This window comes from Aythya fuligula, chromosome 2 (genome assembly GCF_009819795.1).
Source record: "Aythya fuligula isolate bAytFul2 chromosome 2, bAytFul2.pri, whole genome shotgun sequence".
Classification (NCBI taxonomy): Eukaryota; Metazoa; Chordata; class Aves; order Anseriformes; family Anatidae; genus Aythya; species Aythya fuligula.
The window spans coordinates 94,789,049-94,815,444 of NC_045560.1; the positions used below are offsets into that span (position 1 = coordinate 94,789,049).

At 40.0% G+C, this 26,396-nt stretch overlaps 1 protein-coding gene across 1 annotated transcript in view; it reads left to right on the plus strand.

Moving 5' to 3' along the window:
* The window catches only part of GALNT12 (polypeptide N-acetylgalactosaminyltransferase 12), a 46,360-nt gene extending 26,539 nt beyond the window's left edge, over positions 1-19,821 (plus strand). Inside the window, exons 7-10 of the mRNA XM_032183247.1 lie at positions 1,779-1,910; positions 9,234-9,347; positions 15,980-16,135; positions 18,800-19,821. Coding sequence (XP_032039138.1) covers positions 1,779-1,910; positions 9,234-9,347; positions 15,980-16,135; positions 18,800-18,937 — 540 coding nt within the window. The 3' untranslated portion in view covers positions 18,938-19,821. The remainder of the gene's footprint in view (positions 1-1,778; positions 1,911-9,233; positions 9,348-15,979; positions 16,136-18,799) is intronic.
* Positions 19,822-26,396: the final 6,575 nt, after the last annotated feature.

The window sequence follows — 26,396 nt, forward strand, 5'->3', positions numbered from 1 at the left end:
TCTGTTAGGTTTTTTGTTTTGTTTATTTTTTTTTTTTAAGTTAATATTTTTATTTTCAGTGAAGAAGAAAATATGTTAATTGGTTAGCAAGATATTTCAGTAGATAAATAGTGTAAAATTCGAGTAGGTCAGAACAGTAAAGGAGTGTGCAAATTGGTAGCTCACTTATAAGAAGGGGCCTGTAGGGTGGAAGGCAGAAACAAGCTGTGCAGCACATGCTGCTGGACACCCACCTCTGACTACACCTGACCAGAACTGAGAGACGGGACAGCGGGTTTCTGATATGTGAGTGTCCCATATCCCAGCAGAAATGCCTGTGACAAGAATATTCTTTTAAAAACATGGTGATTTGAAGAAGTGCTGGAGTAGGCTGGGGGAGACTTTCTTTAGCTTCCACCTCATGTTCCTTCAGATTAAACTGGGCAATTAGGTTATTATAGTTTATGTATTAATAATAATTGTTTTAACTTAACATCATAAACTGCATTTACGTTTTATCCTTGGAGTCTGATGTTGAGAGAAGTATGTTTTTTGTGTATCCAAAGACTTTGGAAGTTCACAGGCAACACTAGCCTGATTCTGCGTGTCATATGCAAAGAGGAAACAGCAATACATACTGGCAGTTTTTCTTGTTAAGTTCTGGGTGGCTGATGCCTGTCGTGACAGAACTTTAAAGGTTATTTGCGTGCTAGTAACATAAGTTTCGCATATTGGCTTGCTTGTAACATGGTGGCTGTAAGCTGAGACTCTTGCATTTATTTTTTTCATGTATCAAAGCTGCCACCAATGCGTTGTGGTTTCCATAATATTCTGTGCACCATAGGCTTCAACAGCTGAATTCAGAACCTTTTACTTCATCTAGCCCAAGCATGCAGTTCCACAGTATAATGGAAAAAATGATTGATGCTAAGGCCGTGGAATCTGGTTCTGTAAAGTTTTGCTTTAAGATTAATGTTCAGACCTTGGAACTAATATGTCATGCTGTTTGTTTATTCAAGCAGGCATCCCTGCCTCTGTTTTACATCTGCTTTGTGTTTTCAGTGATATTTCCACAGTTTTGAGAAAAGCAAATATATTTTTGGTGTGATAAAAGAGTGTGTCAAGTGACCTGCAAGAGTCTGGAGACTGCAAACACTAAATCATGCCTGAGTGTCTGAAGTCCCTAGTCAATATAAAGATAGATTTGGAAGATAGGCTTGAAAAGATGTGAACTGTGCTCCCATCTGTAGACAGGAGAAAGTCTACATTGAAGGTCTTTCTCTGAAGATTTAAGATTTCACACGCCCCCACCCAAAAAATACCCACGTGAATTTTGAAGGAATCCCTGGCAGATTTTACAAATCTTATCAGTTAAGTGGAAAAATGTTTTTATAGGTAATTTACAAATGGATGATGGAATAATTTAAAATTCTCAAGATTCATTCACTGCTTTTGAGATTTTCAATTATCCAGCTAAAAGAAGTGTATTTTTCACTACACTTTCTCAGTTTCAGCAATCTGTATTCAGGGACTTCCTCACTTGCAGATATTCTGGAGTTTTCTCAGACTGACTGTCTTCTAGAACGTTTTAAAATTCTGTGTGCACCATTCCAGTTCCGTTTTTGTCAACATTTTACAAATGGAAGGATAATGAAATCAAGTGCAGCACCCAAACATGGGGATTTTTCCTGGTTAAAAGTCCTACTTATCACTTTAGCATACGGTTCCTAATAATGTATACAGATAATTTAAAAGGGAGCATCTGTTCTGGTTTTTTAATTATTATTTTTTTCTTTCAGGAACCATATGGAGACGTGACAGAGAGGAGACTCCTCCGAGAGAAGCTGAAATGTAAGGACTTCAAATGGTTCTTGGAGAACGTGTACCCAGAGCTTCACGTACCTGAGGACAGACCAGGCTTCTTCGGCATGGTATGTGGTGGCTGGGAACGGGCTTCCTCGCAATTCCCTGAGCTCTCCTGCTAACTCACTATGAAGGTATTTTTATGCCAAAAACAGTTCAGAAATTTGATAGAGTTTAGTTAGAATTGGTAGGCTTCAAAATGTGGTTTCTATCAGAATCTTTACATGAGGGGATACTATTTATAAAGGAGTTCTGTGAGAGAGTGGGAGAACTGGTAACATTGCCATGAACTACACCTTCAAAATGACATCTTGAGAGTGTTAAAGCAAGCAAAGGATGACGTTTTAATTTCTTGAAATGTTGCATAACACACACACACACAAAAAAAAAAAAAAGTACTGAAGTATTTTGTTCAAGTTTTCAATTTGAAAGTAGACAGTGTGCCTTGACACATGTATTTGTATGTTTTATCTGATTAAAATTGATGATCGATCATACAGAACTCGCTATATCAATACCAATGTGTTAATTTTTAATCTGGAGGTCACTTTTGACCAGCATTGGTTCGTAAGCAATTTTCGTTGGCTCAATATGAGAATTCTCTTATTTTTGAAGAGACAACAACTTTCTATGCTATTTGCAACTTACAAATAAATAAAAATTATAGCATCACGTATATTATGTTACTGTAATCTCATTTGGAAGGGATAAAGACAGATAATGAAGCAAATACTGTTTCCTCTGAAAAATCAACATATACCTGCTACATGTCATATCAGGAAGATGAGGCTTCACCTTTCTGCCTGGCAAAGATGTATAACATACCTCCCTGATTACACATGCCACATTGACTTTTAGGTACTTTTGTTGTATCTCAGTCACTCTGCAAATTTAGCTAAGCTGCATTCCAACACTGCTTCATCACATGCAGACAGTATCACAGCAGCCCTGGCTTGCTGTTGTCTGCACTCCAGTTACTCAGTTTCTGCTGGGTCGTCTTTGGAGGAGGGAAAGAGACTGATCATTGTGTGCATACAAAACAGATAGGAACCACATCTCCCTGCAGTCTTCTTTAATAGCTTTGTTACCTGTTGAATGAAAAAGATTCAAATAGGGAAACAGCACAGTTTCCCCCAGGGAGCTACATTTCCCTCTGGGTGAGCATCAGTCAGCAGCAATGTAGCAAAATCCACGAGGAGCCTCTAAAAGTGAAGCCACCCTGTTCCACTTGTCTTTGAGCTTGCACTAGAATTGGAAAACTATGTGATCACTGGTAGGAAGGGTAGTATCCACTATTATCTAACACCTCCCCTCTGCCTCCATCCTTCACCTGCCAAAAGAAAGCCTAGACTCATGGTGGTGATAGCGTTTCTCCCTTCTTGGGAAGGGAAGAGATTTGTGCAGTTCTTTCCATGATTAACTGTGTGTGTCATCCTCAAGAAAGGTGTCTAGGACAATACCTCGAAAAAATAATTCTTGTTCAGAGCTCCTGAAGGTATCAACAGGGTAATTTAGGTGTGCTCTATATATTTCTCTAAAAACAATTCGTAAATGCTGTCATCTAGTTGTGAGCATAATGAGAATACACCGTTTTCTGGCAGGAAGAGTTTAAAATGTGATTAAAGTACAGTTATACTCTAAAAAAGTGACAGTACAAAAATGACACCTACTGATTCAACTGATTTGTGGATACTGAGTCCCATCTGCTAACTTCAATGAATCATTGATCGTGTTCTTTACTCCTGTGTTAGCTGTGTAGTGTTTTTTTTTGGTTCACAAAATACGGTGTTTAAAAGTTTTGGCTTTGTTAACATCTCTGCTTAGCGTGAGGTTATTTAATTGTTCAAAGAAATTGCCAAGGGAAATGGGGATTTCTCTCTTCCTTGAAAATCTTTATACTGAAATTGAAAATCTTTCTAAGATTACCCATAGGTCAGCCACAAAATAATGAAAGAAATGCAGGAATTGTTGAGTGGAACTCAGTGTCCTGCACTGGCAGCTAGACACTTGTGCTAGCGTTTTTCTCTTGATACCTCGATAAATTTTTAAATTCTCTACCACAATTGGTTGTCTGAAAATGTCTGCTGCCTACAACTTTATTCAAACATACAGATTTTTTTGAATATTTTTGCTTGAGTCATGATTACCTTCTTACAAACTACCTGAGGCATAGAAATAGGGAAGGGTATCTCACTAATAAAATTCCTATGCTTCATACCAAAACCATTTAGCAACAGTAAATCTGGAATGTCACAATGCTGCTTTCACTAGGTACTCTGAACAGAATCATACTTTGAGAAGGGGTACTATGAATATTACTCGTGTTCTTGTTTGTGATTTTTTTTTTTTTTAATTTAAGTCAGATTTTTCTTTAAAGTTCCAGTGCTGGAACAGTGAAGTTCAAGACTTAAATTTTCCCCTTTTATATTATCTCAAACATTTGTAAAAAGTTTAAATTGCTGTATGAGATACCAACATTAGATAGAAAATACCATAAGGACAAATTCCATAAAAATATCTTAACAAAACTCCATTTGATCAAAACCCTTTCTCACATAGCATCTGTGCAGGAGCACCTTGTAAGTTCCTATTCACTATTTTCACTGAAGAGTAAGGAAAATTTGGAGAAGTCAATCTGGCTTCCCATCTGAACTCCCAGCACTGTTTAGCACAGTGGCATGGTGAAACAAAGCACGCTAGAAACTTTGAGAGCTCTTGCTGAGAGTGCAGGGAGTTTCTTCCTGGGACACCTCAGCTGCCAGGTTATGGCCATAGTCATGGTCCATCTCCTTCCTTGGCTCAAGCCACCTGCCTTTTTAAAATAATTTTTAAGCCTTGGATAGATATACACATCCTTGGGCTCTGGAGTGCATGTGCAGCTCTGGAGCTCTGCGTGGGCCAGAAATTAAACCTTTTGACTTTGATTCTGTTGGTGGTGGTTTGTTTTTGCAGGAGTGAAGTTGGTAGGCACCTAATGGGCTGAAATACCAAGACGTCAGTGTTTCTGGAAAGGCTCTCCTGTTTCTCTCGTTCTTTAGATTGGTTTGGCCATCCTTGAGTACGCAGCCATCAGCAAAGTCTGTGCTGTGCTGGTGCTTCAGTTGGTGTGGAGTCTTTAAAAGACCTGAACCCCACCTGTGCTCTGTGCCGATTGTCCATCTAGGTAGCCCAGGCTAGGTCTGTTCACAAACACTAGCTTGCAGTGGCTGGTGTGGGCACCTCTAGGAAGGGCTCTGAGCCACCCTGGGTTTAATATCAGCACTCTGACACTGCTGCACTGTGCAGTTATGTGAAAATAGGGGGACTGGGCAGTGCTGTGACCTTTTGCTGTTAGTGGTAAGTGGAAGTGCACAGCTACAAAGCAAGGGAATATTCAGGCTGACTGTGAAGCAACGAAGCTGATAGATATCTATTATAACTATCTAGTCCATGACTCTTCACCACCTATCCTTAAAGACATCTGTGACCAACTGAGTCAACCGAGAGATCAAAAACTTTTTGATTTGTAGAATTTGTCACTTGAGATTGAATTGGTACCTAAGATATTACCACTGACTAGATTTTGAGATTCGATACCCATCATAGGCAAGTATGCAGGATTTTGTATGGTCCAGGGGCTTTTCCACCACTTTGTTGGCTGTGCAGTCTCTTAAAGCTTGAGACAGACTTTAAGGAAGCGGGAGAAATTCAAGTGTTTGATACTAATCTCAAGTGAACACAATACAGCTTGAGATGTGCTTGTATATTCTTGAGCTTCCTAGAGAGATCTCCACTTGCTGAGGTGAGCAGCTGAATTGCAACAACAGTGTCATATCATCAATTCATTCAGACAATCTTAGTCATCAATGTCGTACACGCAGTTCAGGAGTTAACAGAAATCTGAGGATATTACACTTTTTTTTTTTTTCTTCCAAAAAGGTGATATGAAAATAGCATGCACTCAATAAAATCATTCCCTGTGACTGCTGGAATTACCTTAGACGTAAAAGTTTACGCTTGGTCAGTACCATGAAGTTGTTGGCTTGCTACAATTTCATGTCGTATTGTGTCACGGGATATTATCTGCCCATGCCAATAATGCATCAATACCAGTGCCACGGCGGAGGAATAAAGAGGATTCTCTTCTATTCTGTGGATGAAAAGGAAGGTTGTCTGTGCTCCACTGTCTGCGTTTATCAAATAGCATCCTGAAGTTTTAATGTAAAAAATCTGTTGTTGATTCAGTGCTTACAATCATATGAAATTGATTTTATCTTTTAAAATAATAATAAAAAAAAGGCAAAGAATTATTTACAGATATTGCTATAGTTACATGCAAGTGTTCAGAAATTAGGAAAAAACAGACTAACTACATTTCTACAAGTAGTGAAAGGTAAAAGTCTGAGCTGATTATGTCAGTAGTTGCTGTTTATTATCTGTCCCAGCCTCCAAACAGAACAGTAGCTAATTGGCATTGTAAAGTAGACATGCAGTGTTTCACCACTAGACAAAGGTGGAGAAAAGGCACAGCCAGTAATACAGCACGGGCAGAACTTTTTAAAACTGAACTCTGTGTTTTAATGGCAAGGTGATCAACATTTTTCTTGCTTCTGTTTCTCTAATGCAGCATTCAGCAAAAAAGAATTGAGGTAAGTCATGGAGAAAATTTTGTTCTTATTGCATGACTTGTTTACAGTGGATATTGAAACAAAGATAGCTTCAGCAATGAATGGATGATTACTATTTTGATAGAACTACTGTATGTAAAAAGAACTTAAACTGTCTATTCTCATTTAACAAGAGAAACACTGTTTTAAAAAATTCTCCTAGACTTTTTTCAGCCTAGGAACAGACCGCTAATTTTTCAGCGGAAACGATGTTGAGATCAGATTTTCAAATCTGATTACTTTCAAATCGTTGTCATCTCAGATCAGGTCATTTATCTATTTATCAGGTCATCTGCTGTCCTCACACGTAAGGTATAAAACATCTATTTGGTTTCCTGATAAAGTGTGGGTATGAAAGAACATCTACCAATCTGAGAAAACAAGCTAAAATAACCAGGTAGAAATGTGGACCGTGTATGTTTAGGAATATGTCTGCATATATCACAAGTATATATGCCTCAAAGAAGAAAATGAGAGAGCAAATGAGAGTAACATCATATGAGTTCAGAATGAGTTTTAAACAATCTGAAGTGGAGCTTAAGCTAGTAGTCTTTTATACAGCTTTTTTTGTTTTTGTTTTGTTGGTTGGGCATCGTGTAACGTGCATGGGAGAGCATTCTTGTGCCCAAGCTGTGGTAGTTCTGGTGGTGCATGGCATTTTAAAATAAGTTATTTAAATTAAAAGCCACAAAAAGCACATGCTAGAGCAAATGCCAGGGAATGACAGTGAAGGGCACACACTTGGAGTGATAGCAAAGGCTTCAGGTTGTCTGGAAAGGCACCAAGGACAAGTCCTTTGCTACGATCATTTTCCTCCTGGAGTCAGTAGACTGTCAAGCAAAGTCATACATTGCTAAAAATACTAACGAGAGACCCTTTGATCTTTCTTTCCTGTTTTTGGTTTTCTTTTTTTTGGTAAATGTAGTTCTTGCCTAGTGTTACGAAGGTAAATAAAGTGCCTCCTTTTGACAGCTCAGAATTGAGGTGCAATAGTATATCGTATTCCCATCAAACCAAGCAGCGTTGCCCGTAGAAAGAATGGCCAGAGGATTTATTTCACTTCTGGTGTACTTGGATGCTAAAAATAAGAACAAATTTTTATAATATGCAAAATTTGGACGTTCAATAAAACAACAAGTTTGATGAAAAATTGCACCAAGTGCATAGTGATATCATGTTCAGAAAGGAATTAAAAGGCAAAGCCTGCAGTCTTACATTTATACATTAGCCAAATTTATACATTTACACGTTAGTGGGTTTGCCAAAAGAGGTGGAAGACTGGGGGAAGGACGTGCAGGGGAAAAGGAGGTAAAGATTGCTCAGTGCAGGAGAACTGGCTGTCCCTGCTCTATCCTCCTGCTACTTTTTCTCTCTCTCCTATAACACGGCAGCTTCGTGGGCAGTCGTGGAAATCCTTCCCGTAGGCCTCCTCCTTCAGGGAGCAGGAGGAAGACGAAGAGCCTCTAGCTCATCTTCATAGGACCAAGCCACCATGGAGGGCCAATGCACCATGTTTTTTTCTCCCTGCCCCCAGTATGTTCATTCTTCCCGGCTTGGGCTCACAGCCAAAGCACACTGAGTGCTGGGAGCTGGCTGCTTGTCAGCAGGAGTGGGTACAAAGCAGTAGAAGGAAGACATCAGGTAGTAATAAAAATCAATGCTGGGGAAGTAAAATATATGTAGAACACAAGCGTTACATTTTTTTAGGTCTGTGGTTTGTTCTGCGGTGTGCTTGGGTCTTCTGGGGTTTAGTTGGTTGGATTTAGCCTTTCGTAATTCCTTTGTGTCTTGCTTTTTCTCTGAAGTAAGAATGAAGGATATAATTATGGCTACCAGCGAAGAGAAGTGAAATTGCACCCTGCTGAAGTAACTTCTGAAATTTGCTCTGCTTGTTCTTTTTGTCTGTGATATAATTACACCCAGTAATGGGGGCATTCAGGTTGAACGTGTGTTTACAAAACTTTTGTTCTTTGTTTTTAATTTGGTTAATTAGCTAATACTAGGATTCTGTAATTGTTATGGCATCGTTCCACTTAATTTCAGTTACCTTTGGCTTCTGAATACTTAAATACAAACCCTTGTTAATTAGCCTGATTTTTTTTTTTGAAATGACGTAGCTTAATATTTTAAAATTTACGTAAAATGTATGTACTTATTTTGGCAGAGATCAACACTAGTAGTAAAGACCATCTAATATCATAGTTAGTGTCTCTTCCAAAAGATAAGTCTTACCTGTTTTCATGGTTTCTGGTCTTAAAATCTGACTGTCTGTTCAACCTCAAGAGGGTACTGGTGTACTTCCTAGAACAAATCAGTTTTACATCTCTTATTTGAAAAGCTGAGAAATGTAGTCATCTTTTCATGAGCAAATTGAAGAAGTAGATCCTGGGTGATGGAAATTCAAGACACAGCAGACTCTTCGTTCTGTACGTGTTGCAGGCTTGCTGGATTTCAACATAATTTGAAAGCAGGGAGTTGGGTTTCAGCATAGCTTGATGGTAGGTGATTCCTGTCCACTTCATTTGACACGGTGTCATTCCTAAGGGAAGCCATCGTGGCTAGCTGGCTCAGTGCCCAAAGTCAAGACAGTCCCAACAGTTTTATTTTGCCTTAGTCAGAGAGAGGTGTTGCTACCGGATCCATTTGAACCAGCTCTGGGATATAAACCTTACAGTCTAGCAGTATGGGTGTGAAGTGACTGCAGTGTATTTTCCTTATCTTAACATATTCTTTTGTTTTGATTAGCTGAAGAATAAAGGAATGGTCAACTTCTGTTTTGATTACAACCCTTCAAATGAACGTGAAGTAACTGGACACAGGGTCATACTGTATCCATGTCATGGGATGGGACAAAATCAGGTAAGTTTCATTTTTTTAATGAAAAGTATGGTAAAAAGCATTGCAATAGAGCTAAGAGAATATATTGCCACAGTGAGATGATCTTAGATCTAATTTTGATTCTCCCACTGGATGCTTTTAATTTCAATGTATCCTGAGGTCAGATATTCATAGTTCTAAAGATGTATCTCTCCAGACCAGGGAATTCATGAATACCTTAGTCATGCCTTTCCACAGAGCTCATTAGCAGGGGGTTAATAGCACAACAGTGCAGTTATCAGGCTTACAAGCCAGTGTTCATCTCCATCTGGTCTTGGACAGACTGGCACATCTGTGATGTTTTGCCTGTCCATGTCACAAAAGCCCTTAATAACATTGCAAACCTCACCTAATTCTGCCTGTGTCTGTCACTGGCCTTTTCTTCTTAATACTTGTCTAACTGCACAAGAAGTTTGGAACAGCATCTTCTCCTCTGCTCTCATCTGCAGAGACATCCTCCTGGGCTAGGACAATACAATCCTTGAGAATATGGATCCGTTTTAATGCTTTTTTGCTTTCTTGCTTTTTAAGTAATGAAGCTGAAAATGCTTGCTATTATCTTCCTCCGTGCACATGGAAACTCTGTGCAAGTGGTTAGATATGATAGCCATCAAGCCCTTCACATAACGCCACGATAAAAGTGCCATGGGGCACCAAATGCCAATCTACAATGCCTGTTTTACATGGCTTTGAGTAGCCACCTTCTAAAATTAGCATTTGGTGTTTGACATGTGGTGTATAACATACTTGGTTTTTGGCTTCAGACTCAGATTAGACTATCTGGCGTGTTCCTAGTGGGGAGGGATGGAGACATACGTACTTTAAACAAGGCCCTACATAACTGTGTGATGGTTTCAGTGGCTTAACTGTGTTTTTATGAAATTAATCCAAACATTTGTTTCAGAAAGGAAAAACAGGTTTGGAAAAGGACCAGAGATCTGTGGAAATAAGCAGTTTATCAGCTGGTTTTCTGAGCTCAGTTTTAAAAAATGAAAAAGCTTGAGGACTGAACACAAGTCTGTATTGAGGAGGAAGCTTTTAATATAAATTGCTTTATAAGTTAGGAAATAAAAACAACAGTCTGAGCACTCTGTTTCAAATCGTAACAGAAGTAGATTTTTTTCTGGCAACAAGTTTACTGCCTTAAGTGGTAGAAGTATTGCTTGGTATTATTTATTAGTTTGTGTAGTTTATGTCTTAACTTGCCTAAAGTTTCTGTCCTGGATGTAAAGATGAAGAGAAAGGGAGGAAGTGAATTGTGCATGATAAAAGCCAAAGTGTATCGATACTGACAGATGTATGTTAAGTACGTTAAGCCACACCAACCCATTTCACTCCCTTGGCTCAGCTTCCTGCCCAAGCTGAGCATGTCTCTCTACACCTATACAGAAGATGAATTAATAACAAGATAAGATTGTTAAGCCTGTTCCTTATCACAAAGTTGATTACATTCATAGACTGAGAAGTGTCTCATTTATGGGATTACCTGCTCACACACAAAAAGCATTCACAGATTTGTTTTTTCTTGTATTATGGGGTAGAAGATGAAGGCAAAAAAAGTGCAATTTGTAAGAAGAGTTCTTATGAGATGACATTTTTGTAGATATACTTCGCTTATCAAAAAATCTACTAAATTTTATCACTAAAAAATCTACTGAGTCCACTGTGAAGATACCAAATCACTGGATTTTGATGCTCTCATGCCTCTCTGCTCACAGTGTGATGCGTGCAAGTACCTGTGCTGTGATACAGCGAGCACCGGACTGACAGCAGCGTTGCTCTCTGAGCTGTGCAATTACTGCTCCCTCTGCTGGCATCCAGGGAGCAGGAAGGAGAAGGAATGTAGAAGATACCTGGCTGCAATATAAGCCAGCAAATATGAGATGACAGAAGAGAATTTCAAAGCCTGTTGAGGGAAGGCTATACATAGAAAATGGGCAAAACAATATTAGTGAAATTGGGAAAAAGGCGGGGAAGGGCTGATGGAAGCCAGGTTAAGGTGGGGCATGGTAACAGAGGGCAGAAGAAATATGGGACAGAGGTAGGACAGAAGGTATGACGCAGGGCATGTGTGACAGAGGAAGAAGTAGTTAGGAGCTCTGCACTGTTAAAGTGAAAGAAGCAGGATAACTGGAGATTGATTTGGTGGAACAGGGTAGGGGGACTTGACTTGGAATCAGAGATAGCAGTTGGCAAATGGGGCCATGAGTCAGGTTGAAAGTAGTAGTGCTGTGACAAAAAGTGGACAGCAGGAAGAACTGTGAGTGTGGGAATAGAAGGAAGCTAAACTAAGATGAGATGTGGAAACACAAGTGAGATGGGAAATGGGAGTCAGAATTCCTGAAGTTGTACCTCCTTTTTCTGGCTTACAGAATGCTTCTCTCCATCTCTTTCACCATGGCCTATAGACAGTCATTCTTAATAATGACAGGCTGTTCTCGATCTTGTGAGTTCCTTAGCTCAGCTCAAATCTCCCACGTGTACATCCACCACTTTAAGCTGATGGAACTGATGGTGATAAGGGCATCTCTAGTTTTATCAATGCTGAGGAAAGCAGCGTGCTTTACCACAGAATTTTGCAGATATTTTCTAACAACAGGTAGCCTGTAACCTCTGTATTATCTTTGGAGGGGCATCTTCCATGCTGATCCTGAGCTCTTCTGCTTGCTCTCCTCCAGACTGCTCTTGGCATTCCACTCTGTAGGGCTTTAGCAGCAAACCCTCACAAGCAAGTTTCACCTCAGTCCCCTCTATGCCGTGTGTCTCAACTCCTGTTTTTCCACATGGTGCTTTACCACTTTCTGTTCCACACTGGTTGGCTCACAATCTTTCTCTAACTTCCTTGCTCTGTCTCTCCTCTCAGATATTCCTTCTACCAGTTAGTTCCCCACGCCATGTCACATTTTACACCTCGTCACATCTTTCCTTTTCCCACTTAGCTCCCATTTTTTCTCCTCTGGTTTTCTTTCTCATCCCTTCCTTCACTTGCCATGTTTGTTCCACTATTCACCACTTTCTTCCCCAGACAGTGATCATCACAGCTGAACATTCACACTATCTCGTGGTGTGCAGGGAGTGAACTTTATTCTCCAGCGTACAGCTCAGGAAAGCTATTCTCCAAAAACATTGTGGTAGAATTTAATGTGAGTGTTAACTTGGCCAGCCATATGTATCTTACACTCCAGCGCGCCCATCCTCTGGCATGATACGCTAGTGGCAGCTGGCTGTTTATGTAGGGGACAACTGCAAAAGCTGTTTTCACTGAAAGCAGTTCTCCACTTAAGGTGACCTCTGAATATCTGTGTGCACTGTGGCAAGAGGAGAGAGCTCTGTGCTCTTGATTATTTATGAAGTCCAGTTCTTACTCTCATTTTATCTCTCAGTAAGTAAAACCACTTTCAGAAAACGGTCTGAGGTCCTTGGTAATTTGTTGCTGTTTTGCCTTGAATCCAACTGAACAATGCCATGGCCTAAGGGATAGGGTTCCCTTTTGAATTGCTTTTGTATAAGCAGTAAGAAAACTGGTGGTAGTTTAAAATTTGTATATTCTTTACAGCAAGAAGGTGAAGATATAATTGAGGTGATAGAAACTAAGTGCATATGGAAGAGAGGCAGAAAAAATACAATACTTTGGCTACTGAGAGCTTGCACCCAGGCTATTGTGTGGTGGAAGTGTCTGCCCAGGTAGAGAAGAGTAAGGAGCTTTGAAGTTCAAGACCAGAAAAGTCCATTGCATGGACTTTGCATACCTTCTTGGTATGGCTATGAAGCTGGACAGAGGGACCAATGTGGGCTGGCAGAAAGCCTTCCTGATGTGGTAAGAGGACTGGTAACTACTGAGCAGTGTCTGACAATACCCCCAGGCTAGTCCCATCTGAGGCAAACAGGGAGAGACAAACAAAGAGCTTAGTAAAGCCCCTGGGTTTCCCTGAAAAGGGGATCAGACCTGGTAGGATCACTGCTGCTTTTTTCACCCAGAAAGTACCTGTCAAAGTGCAAACATCTACCAGTGTGCAGAAGAGCAGCAGGTAGCCAGACAGAGGGCTGAGAGTTTGGTTTCAGAGGCCGGTGTGGTAGCCACCATCCCTTGGGTACCAATATGCCCAGATGAAGCTGAGGCACGTCCTGCAGATTTCCCAGTAGTGGCAGGCACTTGGTAGAAGGCCTCATCAAGTAAGGCCTAAGGACAGGCCGTAACACTTTTAAACTAAAAAGGGGTAGGTTTAGGTTAGATACAAAGAAGAAATTCTTCACTATGAGGATGGTGAGGCACTGGAACAGGTTGCCCGGAAAGGTGGTGGATGCCCCAAAGTATCCAAGGCCAGGTTGGATGGGGCTTTAAGCAGCCCGGCCTAGTGGGTGGCATCCTTGCCTATGGTGGGGATGGTGGAACTGGATGTTTTTTAAGGTCCTTTCCAGCCCAAACCATTCTATAATTTTAAGTTTCCCTGTGGCACTTAGTCTACCAGCTCTCTGAAGGAAAGAGATGCAGTAAGGCCACTAGTTACTGGGCCACAGATTAATTTGAAAATGTTGCTTTTCCGTTCGTTGAACGCGCGGAGCAAGGAAAGAGAATTAAAAAAGGCCTCTTCCTTTTGAGGAGGAAGAGATTTACCTGATGTGTTACTGGAGCTTGAAAAAGCCTGAAGCCAGAAGAATTTATTCCGTTTGAAGCAGTATAGGTAGGGTAAAGAACTGTATAATCATTAGGCAGGGAAACACATGTACTTGGTTGTTAATAATATAACCCCAATCCTTAATGTTACCCAGCAATTAACCATTTTATTAGCTTTTCTCTTCCAAAATCTGATGCAAGACCTTGAGATGTTACTCAGGAAAGATCTTAATAGTAAGAATTGCTCTGCCCTAGTAGCTGCACCATCTACTCTTGGTATATCTGGTATGATCAGCAGCTTGCAGGCTTCCACTAATGTTCAATGCCATTTGCTCATTGTGGTGCCTGAAGAAGCAGGATCTTCAAGTGCTAATCAGATACCAAGCTTGTGTAATAGTCCTTAAAGGATAGGGAGCAACCATGCTTGTTGGGGTAGAAAATAAAACATCAGGTCGATGTTATCACATTTGACTTCTGCGTTACGCCAGAAACGTGTCATCATTATCAAATGTTATAAAGTAGTTTAGGTCATAGGAGTAGGTCCAAGCAATATTTTTCAAGGGGAAGTCAAAATCTCCTGGATGCGGTGCCAGGTGGTAGATTTCAAGCTTGAAGTTGCTTTTCAAAACACTTTTATTTGTGGCTTGCTATATACGAATGATGGTGAAAATGTTAGTGCAGGGGGATCTCTTCCATTACTACCCCCAAAACAGCCATGAAGCTCTACAAGCAGTGGGCAGCATTTGCTTGTGTACAGCTGCAACTGCCAACTCAGGAGAGAAGTTCCTCCATAGGAGGTTTCTTTAAATGGGTACCACCAGTTTAGTCTAAATTGGAGCTCTGGCACCTGGAACTGGATGTTTGCAGACTTGGTAATCATGTAATCATATTTACATGAAAAGCGTCTTTCCAGTTTCTCTTTCAAGGCTAGTTATCTTCTGGTTATTAAGGATGGTTCGGTGGTAAGTTCAAGTATATATGTTTCTAAATTGTTATAGCCCCCTTCACACCACTCTTTTTACAATCTCTTTCTCCAGGGGATAAGCAAAACAAAAGAGGATCCCTTTTCCCCCTCATCCTTTTATTGCTTTCCACTAATGCGGCTATACTATTGGAAACAAGCAATTTTCTGATGTGCATAAACCTCTTGTCTACCCTACTGAGTATAATCTAAATCAGTTCTAAACACACATCCGTGCACTATAGTCATCTGAATTATTTACAAGCATGCTAAATACAAACAACTCTCATACTCTGCTATCCCCTTTAATGAAGTCCAAAATTTGGCAACTGTCCATGATAAATATAAAAATTTTAAGGAAGGTTTCAACCATAATTGCTGCAGAAGCCTGTGTTTTAGGGCACATTCAGAACATCTCTATAGAATATTGTACAATAAGCAAAGGCCATAAATTGTCTTTAATAAAGTTCTTCTCATGTTTAAAGGCATCTGTAGCTGATTTGCTCTGAATATCTTAAAATGTCATATAATAAAATGCTCATCACCATGCATTCTGAGTTCTTTGTAACTGGAAATGAACCTTGACCAAACTGCACTTGAACTGTCCAGTGAGCAGCTCCTTAATTAAAAGTAACATTATTTTTGTGACAGCTGAATTAAGAAGGTATAATGTCAGGGTATAAAATGGTTCCTGTCCTACTTTTAAAGGTGGGTGAGAATGTGAAAGTAAAATATTACGATCAAAGTTTGCAAGTTATTAGTTAAAGTTGGAGTGTCTGTTTTCCAGTGCATTTATTCAGCATATCATGCGTTTTAAGTGCTACCAGAGTAAATCAGTGCTGTGGTGAGATTGATTTTCTATAAAATAGTAAACAAAGAACAGCAGTGAAGGCTCCTTGAATATTTTTGGCAGAATTTCTCTCCACAATAGCAACTTTAATATGTGAACTTAATTATAGTACCTTAGTATGTTTTCCTTATAAACACTTGCTTATATGAAATTACTGTTGTCCCCTGTTTCTTCTCTTACATTTGTAGTTTTTTGAGTACACATCCCGTAATGAAATACGCTACAACACCCGACAGCCAGAAGCCTGTGCAGCAGTTGACACAGGGACTGACTATTTGACAATGAACTTGTGTAAAGAAAATACTCCTGACATTCCTGAAAACCAGAAGTTTGTTTTCAGAGAGGTAAGTGTGCCCATTTGGTTTTAGGTTTGTTTTCTGGGAGGAGGGAATGGAAGAAAAAATGTTGATTTTTGGGGGGAGGGAATGGGATAAAAATGGTTGTTTGTTTTGTTGGTTTATTTGTTTACTTTTTATTTTACTGCCTACAAATTATGCAGGCCACAAATACTCCTGTGTCTGGAGTGGGATTGTATTTAGATAGAATATTGTTCCTAGAGATTTATGACTGTCTTGGCTTTTAGTATCTAAACTTAGAACAGGATAGCAGTAGAATGCAGATAAAGAATATCCCAGTCATAAAAGAGCAGAAAGACGAGGAAAGAAAGCACCCTTTAACCCCAGAGGAATCAAGAAAGTTGAGACATCTCTTTGTCCTGTTCTTTCAGTACTTCCCAGTGCTTTCAGTGGACTTCTCGGTTTTTCCTCACATCCTGCTTGTACTGCCTTTCCCTGAGAACCAAAGTGCTTCCGTACCCCTTCCCCAGCCAGTCTTGTGGATGGCCTAGTTTTGCTCTCCTTTCATTGACGTCTCTTACTTTCCAGTATTTTCACCACCCCTTCTGCAAACAATCTGTCTTGACCCTCCTCGTGAGCACAAGAAGTCCCCTCAGAGCTTCTCAGAGCGATGTGATGCAAGTTGTATAACTTGATGCCCCATCAAAACCTACCTTCTGTCTGTACCATGAATACATCTTACTGGCTGTGGGGACTCAGCAAATCTATACTTCTCTTCTTCCACCTTAATGCCAGTTCCCAAAGAGGAGAAATACTGCGAAGTACGGAGTATATTAATAAACATAACATGATATTAGAAAACCTCGCGTTTAGTAGGTTTTAATCTCCGCATAGTTCCTGAATGCCTCAGAGAAAATAAATTGCATGAAAAATGGTGGCCTTGGACAGCTTCTGGGGTGTTATTATTCGGCTAAGGGAAAAGGTCACATAATATATCAAAATGGTATATTTACATAATGTATCTACATAATGCATCTAAATTCTACAGACTTCACAGCTGACAAGTTCATGCCCAGATAATACCCCCAGTGATGGGTGGCAGAGTAAATTCTAAAGAAAAATGTGAAAACTACTGTCTGTCCACTGAATCTAGTCTATGCCGAAGCTCACAGTGATACTACTGAGTAAAACAAAATATTTAAAAGGCTGGCTTGAGAAATGATGTTTCATTTTTAATGCTTACTTCATAAAGTTTTTCAAGGTCATATGTGTTAATCCCTGAGATGACATATTTTGAATGAACTTAGTCATGTCAGGGAATGACTAAGAAAACACAGTCTTGGAATACATCTGTTTCCACTGCACTCCTAGCCATTAACTTATAAAAAATTCCTTAAGTTTCAGATGCTAAATCCTCTTTCTTTCTCATGACCGCTTTCTTCTTGTGTGTGATTTGAATCTGCTGCTCCACACTGATTCCTCTTCTTCTGTTACATTTGATCAAAATCACTGTTTCCCATGTTTCAAGGCAAGTAGAGGGCCAGGTATCAGTACTGCATTTCTCTTGCTCTGTGTAGAGAAGTGTCAGGCACTAGCAAAGCTGTCCTTACAAAAGTAGCAGAGACAGAGCATCATCAAAGATTTGAACAGCCTTCCCAGCTGCCTGGGCAGAATTAAGTTCTTCCTGGCACCAAGTCAAAAGCAAGTGAGGCAGATATAGATTAGTCCACTCAAAAATTTGAGTTAATCACAGATGGAAACAGGAAAGTCATTCAGCAGCTAAGCCCGTGAGCAAACCCGTGAGCAAGCACGCAGCACTGGCTGTCAGAGGCTGTGGTGCAAAGCGCCATTTGTGCAACATTCCTGATGCCTGAACAGCAGACTTCCAAAGGAGTCAGGTTTACGCTCCTAAGCAGGCTGTTGGCATTTTTCTTTCAAAGCTGTCAGAGGCTTTGGGAATAGGTGTGAAGATGTCACCTGGGCCAAGAAAGGCCCTGGGAGCACGGCTGTTCTCCAAAGTTGGGTATGCCGCCTTCTTGTGCCTCTCTTAGTTGACAGTGCTCCCAGATTGGAGCAAGCTATAGGAACTGGAGATAAAAATGTTTTTGGAGAGCGCCTTAATAGGAGGGCCTGAGGGCTCAAATAATGTTCTTTGGGGAACCCGACTGTAGGGGCCAATCAGACCTTACACCTAGTGAGGCAGATGTGCTCCTCTCAAGCAAAGCAAGCTGACTGCACAGAGATTAGCAGGCAAGAGGTATGCTTAGAAATTTTTGCCTTTTCCACCAGAAATATATCCTCTAAAGAAAGGACAATTTTCTTTTTGCCAAAAATATATCCAGCATATACAATTAACTGACATTTGAATTTTACTTGCAAAGTGTGCAGTAAGTCGGTGAATTTAGGTAACGCATGTATTTGGCTTTGGTTTTCTCTGCCCATATTCTCATGCAGTAACAAAAGGGAATGAAAGGGAGCTGAGCGAGCTTATCCTTTACAAACTTAAATGTCAAGACACGAATTAAGTTTAGAAGTGGGGCCTTTTGATAAAGTTTTAGAGATTCTCAAGTTAGGCATTTTGGATTCACTGCATAGCTCATGAGAAGGTATATGTGATATTTATTATGAGTGCTTTCTGTTACTTTTCAAATACAATGGTGTATTTGTGATTTTTAAGACCCAAAAAGCAAAAATTATTTCTCTCTTTTGCAGGATGGTACTTTGTTTCATGTACAAACCCAGAAGTGCTTACAAGCAGAGTCGAACTCTTACAATGGTAATCCAGCACCAGTATTACGACCGTGTACCGATTCAGAATACCAAAAATGGTTCTTCAAAGAAAGAAGTTGATCCAGATGTCATCTAGTATATAGCTGAATATGAAAATGTTCTCTTCCTAGTCAGCAGATAGTCAGCCTTTTGAAAATTACATAAGTGATATATTTTTGTATGAAAAGAACTGTAATTAGTTTACAAGCATTGAATTTTGTTTTCTGGAGCATTAAAAGGCACTAAGCATCGAGAGCTACGTGAAGTAAGTACTGTGGCTGTATCATGCCACAGAATCTGCTCCTCTTCGGTTCCCTGTATTTGGCAGCTACATAACTGTTTTTGAAGTGTCTTAGATCCTTTTTCACAAGTGACAATATATTTTTTAATCTACTGTGTGAAAGGCAGTCAAAATAATTGCACTAATGTTATCTGCCAGTAACTAAAATGTTTATTTTTCTACTAAAGCATTCTGCAGTTGTGCCTTTTAACAGATGCTGGTTAATAATTCTCCTTGTCTTTTTAATACCAAGAGGGTAAATGTAGGCCAGATTCTGACCCTGAGTGGCTATAACAGACCCCTCACTGAAGACTGTGGGTTTGCACATGAAGGCTGAGAAGGTCTGCATGTTTTTGCACAAATAACAATCTAGAAGCATACAGATTGCACATGCTTGACAATACTATACGTTAAATGTTGAGACAATTTCAATTCCTCATGGCACTTGATTAGATTCTGATCATGCTTAAGTCTGATTTTGGAGGAAAATGGGGATTTTCTCATCCTTATTAATTAAGGCAACAACATTTAAAGGTGATGCTCTGTTTAGATATAAATGGATCTAGCTGTGCAGCTAGACTGCACAACTTACTTTAACATCATGTGGATTTTCAACCTGTAAGATCAGACCTAGCAATAATTCTTTTGATGTAAGGGGTTTGTTTCAAACTTAAAATTACAGAAAAAAAAAATCTAAGAAATTAATATTTTAATTAATTTGTAATTGTTTAAATGGCTTTTTAAAATGAGTGGGTAAATAAAAAAAAAAAAATGCTTTACAACTAATTGATAGGATATGCAGCTGCTATTAATTCAAAAAAAAAGAAGTCTTTAGATATAACTTGCATTTTGTCTGGGAACTCCTTTTCTGATAACTTGTTTATGGTAACGCATACAGTCCTATTGAAAACACAGGGTTTAATTTGCACCAGTACAAGATGTTTTCAGCTGTGGTGTTGTAGGGTCTGCTTTACCCATTCAGACAAGGAGTAAGTATATCTATATATTTGGTCATTGACCATTATCATTAAAATGTTGATTAAAAGAGTTTCAGCTCATGAGGAAGGTGTCCTTACGTCAGCTGGAGGTATATTTTATGCATAGAAACATGAAGATTACAACCTTTTTTCCCCCAGAAGTCTTGGCATCTGTTCTGGTTAGTTTTAGATTTCCTCCATTATTTGTCTTTGTTCCTGTTTTCTATATGAAATGTACAGACCTTTCTTTGAATTTTCATAAGCTCGTGTCATTTTGGCATATATTTATATGATTAGGGTGTGGGGGGAGGGTTTCTGCCTGTAGAGGATGCCTATGGAGGTTCTTCCAAGATCTGTCTAAAACCCTGTATATGGAATGTTTTTTGAAGACCTTCAAAGATCTGTCTCTGTGGGTTGGACTGATGAAATTGATGTTAGAACTAATAAAATATTTTGTGACTCGATAGAGTGGCAACTGTCTTTATAACTGTTTTTTTTTTTTTTCATATGGTCAGTGGTTTTCTTTTAACCCTCTCTCTGATCTCTTAGGCTCTGATCCCTGCAGCACTTGGTAGAAGACAGCTTTATTTTATGCTCTCTCAAGTTCCCATTACTGAACTCATTAATGCTTTTGTTCACCTGCTAGCAGCAACTGTGTTCAGTTTGTGGAGTCACAAATCAAAGCTGGGTGTCTGCATGAGAGAGCTGTTAGAACTCCTCCAACACAGCAAGGTTTTTCTGTTCATTTCTGTTTTGCCTTCGTGACTGTTGATTGCATTACATTAATAAGTTAATGAAAGCCCAGCAATTACACTTGTAGACAAAACTCTCATTGACCTTTAAGGTCAATGAGGTTTTCTTAGTTTTGAGACTTCCAGATTTTATCAGCAGGTGTTCGTATGCAAATGAAATCTAGTAATTGGAAATTGTTTTCTGTACATCTTGCTACTCTGCATTTTTTTGTAGGGAAGTACTGATGTTCTGGGCTTCTAGTTGTATGCAACTGAGCTGTTTTCTCCTGCACCAGCAAACCTGCTAGCCTGGGTTAAATATTTGCTAGAAAAACATGCTTATGTTTAGTTCAGAAGCAGTTACTGAATGTAGTAACATCACCAGTTTGCTCCATGTATGTTGTTGGCCCTTTAGTCCACCTACTTCATGCTTTTCTCCTTGCTACTTTCCTTCTTGTCAACTCAAAGGAATTGTATTAATGTCTGGCTTCAGGTTTGGATGATGAAGGAATCGATCGAGTGTCTGATTCACAATGCACGTTTTCAAACTTCCTCCTGCAGGAGGTTGGGGCCATCTGCTGAGGAACACACTGTAGATTTGGGGCTTCTCAGTAAAGAAGGCGCTGGATGCCTCAGAGAACCAGAAAAATTGGAGGACTTAGTCACAAATTCGCACTCCATCTGGTTCTGGCCTCCTATGGCTCTTTTTGAAAAAGAGAGATGAGGAGTTTCCACTTTATCTAAAACATCAGACAGTAGTTCCCCCATTTCTTAGTACTCATCTTTTATGTTTAAAGACACGCTTTTTTTTCTCTTTGCCACTAACATTGTGAAGCACCCATTAAAGCAAAACATGCAATTCAAGCTTATTGATAAACTTATATTAAAATAATGGGATACTGGCACTGCAAGCAAGGAAAGCTCAAGGGTTTTTCTTTCATTTTGTACTATCAAGTTGTTTAAAAAAAAAAAAATTAATACAAAATAAAGATGAGCCAAGTTACGCCAAGAATGTATCATCCCAGCACACGGTTTCTGTATACAATTTGAAGATTGATACATAGAAATCTGTCTTCCAAATTGATTTTAATTCCTTCTTCATTGTCTAGTGGTAAATACAACCTCTCTGATGGCTATTGCCATTTTTTGGATATAAGGGATCAGCTTGATGTTGTGTTCTCCCAAGTTTCTTCCCTTCTTTTTTTTTTTTCTGGTGTTCCCTGGACATCCCTAGAGATGGGTCATATTTGGCACAGCAGAGGCACAAAAGATTAAACCAGAAGTATTTCAGAAAACCGAACTGTGCAAAATACTATCCCAATATTCTGTTCTAGATGCACCTTGTGAGAGGAATATAAATATGCAAAGATTTTTTTAACTCTTAAAACAAAATACCTGGTGATACTAAATGCATTCTGCTACCCAATTCTTTATTATACGTTTTTGAACTCTTCAGGTAAGTATTTTTGCTGGTGTTTTGTTTGTTTGTTTTGAATTATATATGGTTTTTCTTTTATTCTTCTATAGTTCTTTCATTTAAGCATTGTGGGTCTTTGACATGGCCAAGACCTTACTGGATTTTTTCCTTCAAGAAAAGACAGGACATAAACCTTCTTTCTAAGAAATAAAATAAACCACTAAAACCTCTGTATGCACAGTATTGGCTGAACCTTTATGATGGAGGATTGTTGCAGCTTGCACAATCACTCTGCAACAGCAGTTGTCATTGTATGCACATAGGTCAACATGGATTGGAAGCAGTATTTCTTGCTAGCTCTGCTGAAACAAAGACTTAAAACTGTGTTCAATTTTTTGCTATATTTATAGGAAGTGATAAGATCTATTTGACGGAGAAATTCCTGTTGGTAACACTGATGGAACTGCTCCTGTTTCCTATGTCTGGAAACACCGGCAGATACACAGCGATACTGCTGGTAATTCAAAATCTGATGTTGTAATTTCATTTGGCTGTCTTGGCAGATTAATTTGAAGTTGAGCTTTGTTCTGATACCTTGACAGAATGACAGCAGTCAAGATGTCTAGAGAGACGGTAGGGTTAGGATCGCACAGCTGTCTGTGTACAGTTAAAACCGTAGGATTTTTTGGCAGTATGTGAGAACACTATAGAAGCTCACGAGGAAGGCAAACTCATGACTGTGCTAGCAAGTTAGCAGATGTAGGTGGAGAAGTCCTTGGGAGGGAGAAGAGATCGACAGCAGAGCTCCCATGGTTCTGCCAGGTTGCTAGTGCTTGGCTCCAACCACTGGAGTTTGAATTAAAGCATTGCAGTGTTCTTCCACTTCCCATTTACATAGGAAAACAATTGTGTATGTCCATGTGGTACTAAAATTGCTATGCCTAGATCGACAGTTTTCAGGCTATTTTTTTCAATCCATTACTCACTGACATTTATATAAAGAGGCAAAGCCTGGTTACACCAATCCTCGTCAGCGCCGGCAGGACTGACGTAGCTGAAGATGACAGACTTTTAAAGGCTTCCAGGATTTCCAAAGGGGGATGGAGACTAAACCAGGTTGGGACCTTCTCTGTGTTTTTTTTTCCTAACTCTACAAGCAAGAGGAAAAGATACAAGACACAGGGAGTGAGTCAGTGGTCTGATGGGTGGTGTGACACATTGCGTGCAGTGTTGGGCCGTCTCCTGGCATGGGAGAGGACTTGCAGCAGAGGCAGTTTCTTGGTGGCAAGGGAAAAGCAGTCTTCTGGATTTCTTGGGCTTATGCATCCTCAGAAGGGATTTAACTTACAGCTGAAAAGAAAGTGATCGAGGGAGTAATAGCAGTGCAGATATTTGGGCCTGAAATGCGTGAATTGGGTGCTGTGTAATGAGCAGATTTAGGGAATACATAAGAACAAAAACCGTTAACTCTGTATACTCTGTGAGAAGTCTTGATAATAACTAGAAAAAAAAGTGGAAATTATCTTTAGCATGAAGGTATTTGAAAGAACTCTTGTTTACTGGCATGTAGTTGAAGGGTTCACATGACCAAAATGCTGTAGTGACTGGGTAACATGCCAAAGAAGAAAATTACATTTGTTTTTTAGGCAAAGAGAGATGGGTTTACAGTTCTTACAACCTGGTATTTTAGCCAAAAAGGAATAAGCAGATACAGAGGGTGTCTGGTATAGACCACCAAATAAAAATAGAAAGCATTTTTGCATTGCATATAAACAACTTGTGCTGCTTTAGAGGATTCCATCCTAGGGGATGCACTTCACTGAACATTCTGGGGATGTCTAGGGGAAAAAAAATAGATAGCTGGGCAGGAGGATGTGTCTGACATAATTTTTAAAAATAGGTTTGGTGCAATTCTCCTTTAGGCCTTTTAGTTAAAATGAGGTACTACCTGCTTGTCTGTTATGTATAAGCAAAGGATAGTATGAAAGAACAAAATTCTGAGTGCTGATAGCAGGAAAGAAGAGGATTTACTAAAATATAATTCTATATATCTAGCATATTTAAACTTATATGTGTATTATATGAAAAATGTTGATGGGATTGCAAATGCAGTCTCTGAAAGTGTCAAAAATGAAGTTCTTTGTTAAGCTAAACATAGCTTCAGTGCATCTACGTTACAGTATTGTCTGTAATTACATGATCATAAACTATTTCTTGCATTGTTTCCTTTAAAAAAAAATACAAAAAATGTCTTTTCAATTCCTCGCTGAGTATACAGGCAGGATTTGAAGAGGCTTATTTTGCTTAATCCTCATTGTTCAATGTATGACTTTATTTACTTCCCTATATTAAGTCCCCTGCCTGAAAAATAAAGGTTATTTTCTCAGCTTTTTTCAACATGAAACTTGAATGTTGCAGTGTCTTAGTGCTTCCTAAACATTTATTACTCTATCTTCACACCATGAAGCACGAGTATCCCTGTTTTACTGTTGTCAAGGAAGACAACAACAAACACATCAATGTCAGAAGTACCACCTTATTTGATGCTCTAACTTGATGCTTCTCTTTGGTTGATATAAATGACACCCAGCAATACCCAGACTTCTGCAGTTCAGGTGCAGGAGCTGGGACTCGTTTGACCACAGATGGTGGTGTACGAAACAGAAATGTGCATGCAGGTGAAGGTCACCCCAGGGTGGGGTAGAATCTCCTGACGAGTATCCAGAAAAGGGGAAGGCATCATCAGATAGTGCCCCCAAAAGGGCTGCCTTGAGTTTCCCAGTAAACAGGGGTAAGTTTTGGCTTCCTAGGCCTGCTTTTGGAGCTGGTTTCGTGCTCCGTGGTAAGCATTAACACAGCAAGGCAGCACCTCCCAGGTGTGTTTCTTTGACCTGCATCCCCAGCATCTGGATTCCCCGTGCCTGCATGGGCACCACCAGTGGCTGGGCTCGGGCTTCCATGCTCTGCGCTGTTTGTGGCCTGTGGCTGGAGAGAAGCTAGGAGATGCGTCTGATTCCCAAAATAACAAAGGGTTGCTGCTGTATCAGTAACCAAGACAGACGTCAAGCAGCTGCTGCTAATATCCGAGGTATTAATTCTGTTGCACCATATAGCTTGGACTCGAGCTCTCTTACAAAAAGGCTGAGTTCCCTATAACTAGGAGATTGATTTTGAAATAAAACTCAGAAAGCTGATAGCGTTCCAGAGACAGTGCGAGCGCGCGTGTTAACAGAGTGCCAATATTGCAGAATGATAACCAAAGTGATCCAAGTAGCTGTAGCCCTCGTGGCCAAGAACTGGAGAAAATCACAGAATGATACGGGATACAAGCAGTGAGGAATGGTTTTACGTGAAATGGGTTTTGATGAACAAACTCGGGACCTACTGCGGATACGGCTGAGAATGGCAAAATGTTGTTTAGCATATGAAATTCTGATTAAAAATAAAATTATGCAAAATCAATATGGCCTCTGCTCCTGTTGGGATCCTAGGAAGAGCTGTTGGTGTTGTGATAACCAGTTTTCTGGAAGGAGGCAGCTTACTGTAAGTTTGCAGGTGACAAATTGGGGGCAGGCCACATGCACAAATAACGAGTGCACATTTGGCTTTATCACAAGGCCGGGTCAGCCACAGGGGAGCAAAAGAGTAGCGCATGCTTTTTGGCAGAAGTGATTCAAAACTGGGCTGTGGATTTCTCCACAGGGAGGCAGCCCCTGCGGACAGCTTGGCTCTCCTGTCTCTGGGGGCTGCTTCCCACAGGACTGAGGCTGCTACGGGTGGCCTAGGGCAGGCAGCTGTTCCTACATGGAGCAGAAAAGGCAGAGGTGCCTTGGAAATGCCTCCAAGGGCAATTTCTGAGGTGAAATTCAGTACAAAAGTGAGGTGCAGTTATTAAGCTTAGGTTATGGGTGTGAGGGACGATCAGTGATGCTATGTCTGCTTAATTTGATACAGGCACGATGAGAGCAGGTGCTTGGAACCTGGAATAAGGTTATTAACAAATCTGATGTGCGTGTTAATGACTGAAATAATATTATCGGCAGTGGTGGCAGACTTTTTAGTACCAATGCCCTTCAGTCACTGCCATTGGGCAGCATCCTGAGGGAAAGGCCACAAGGCTGGGCACGTTATGAGG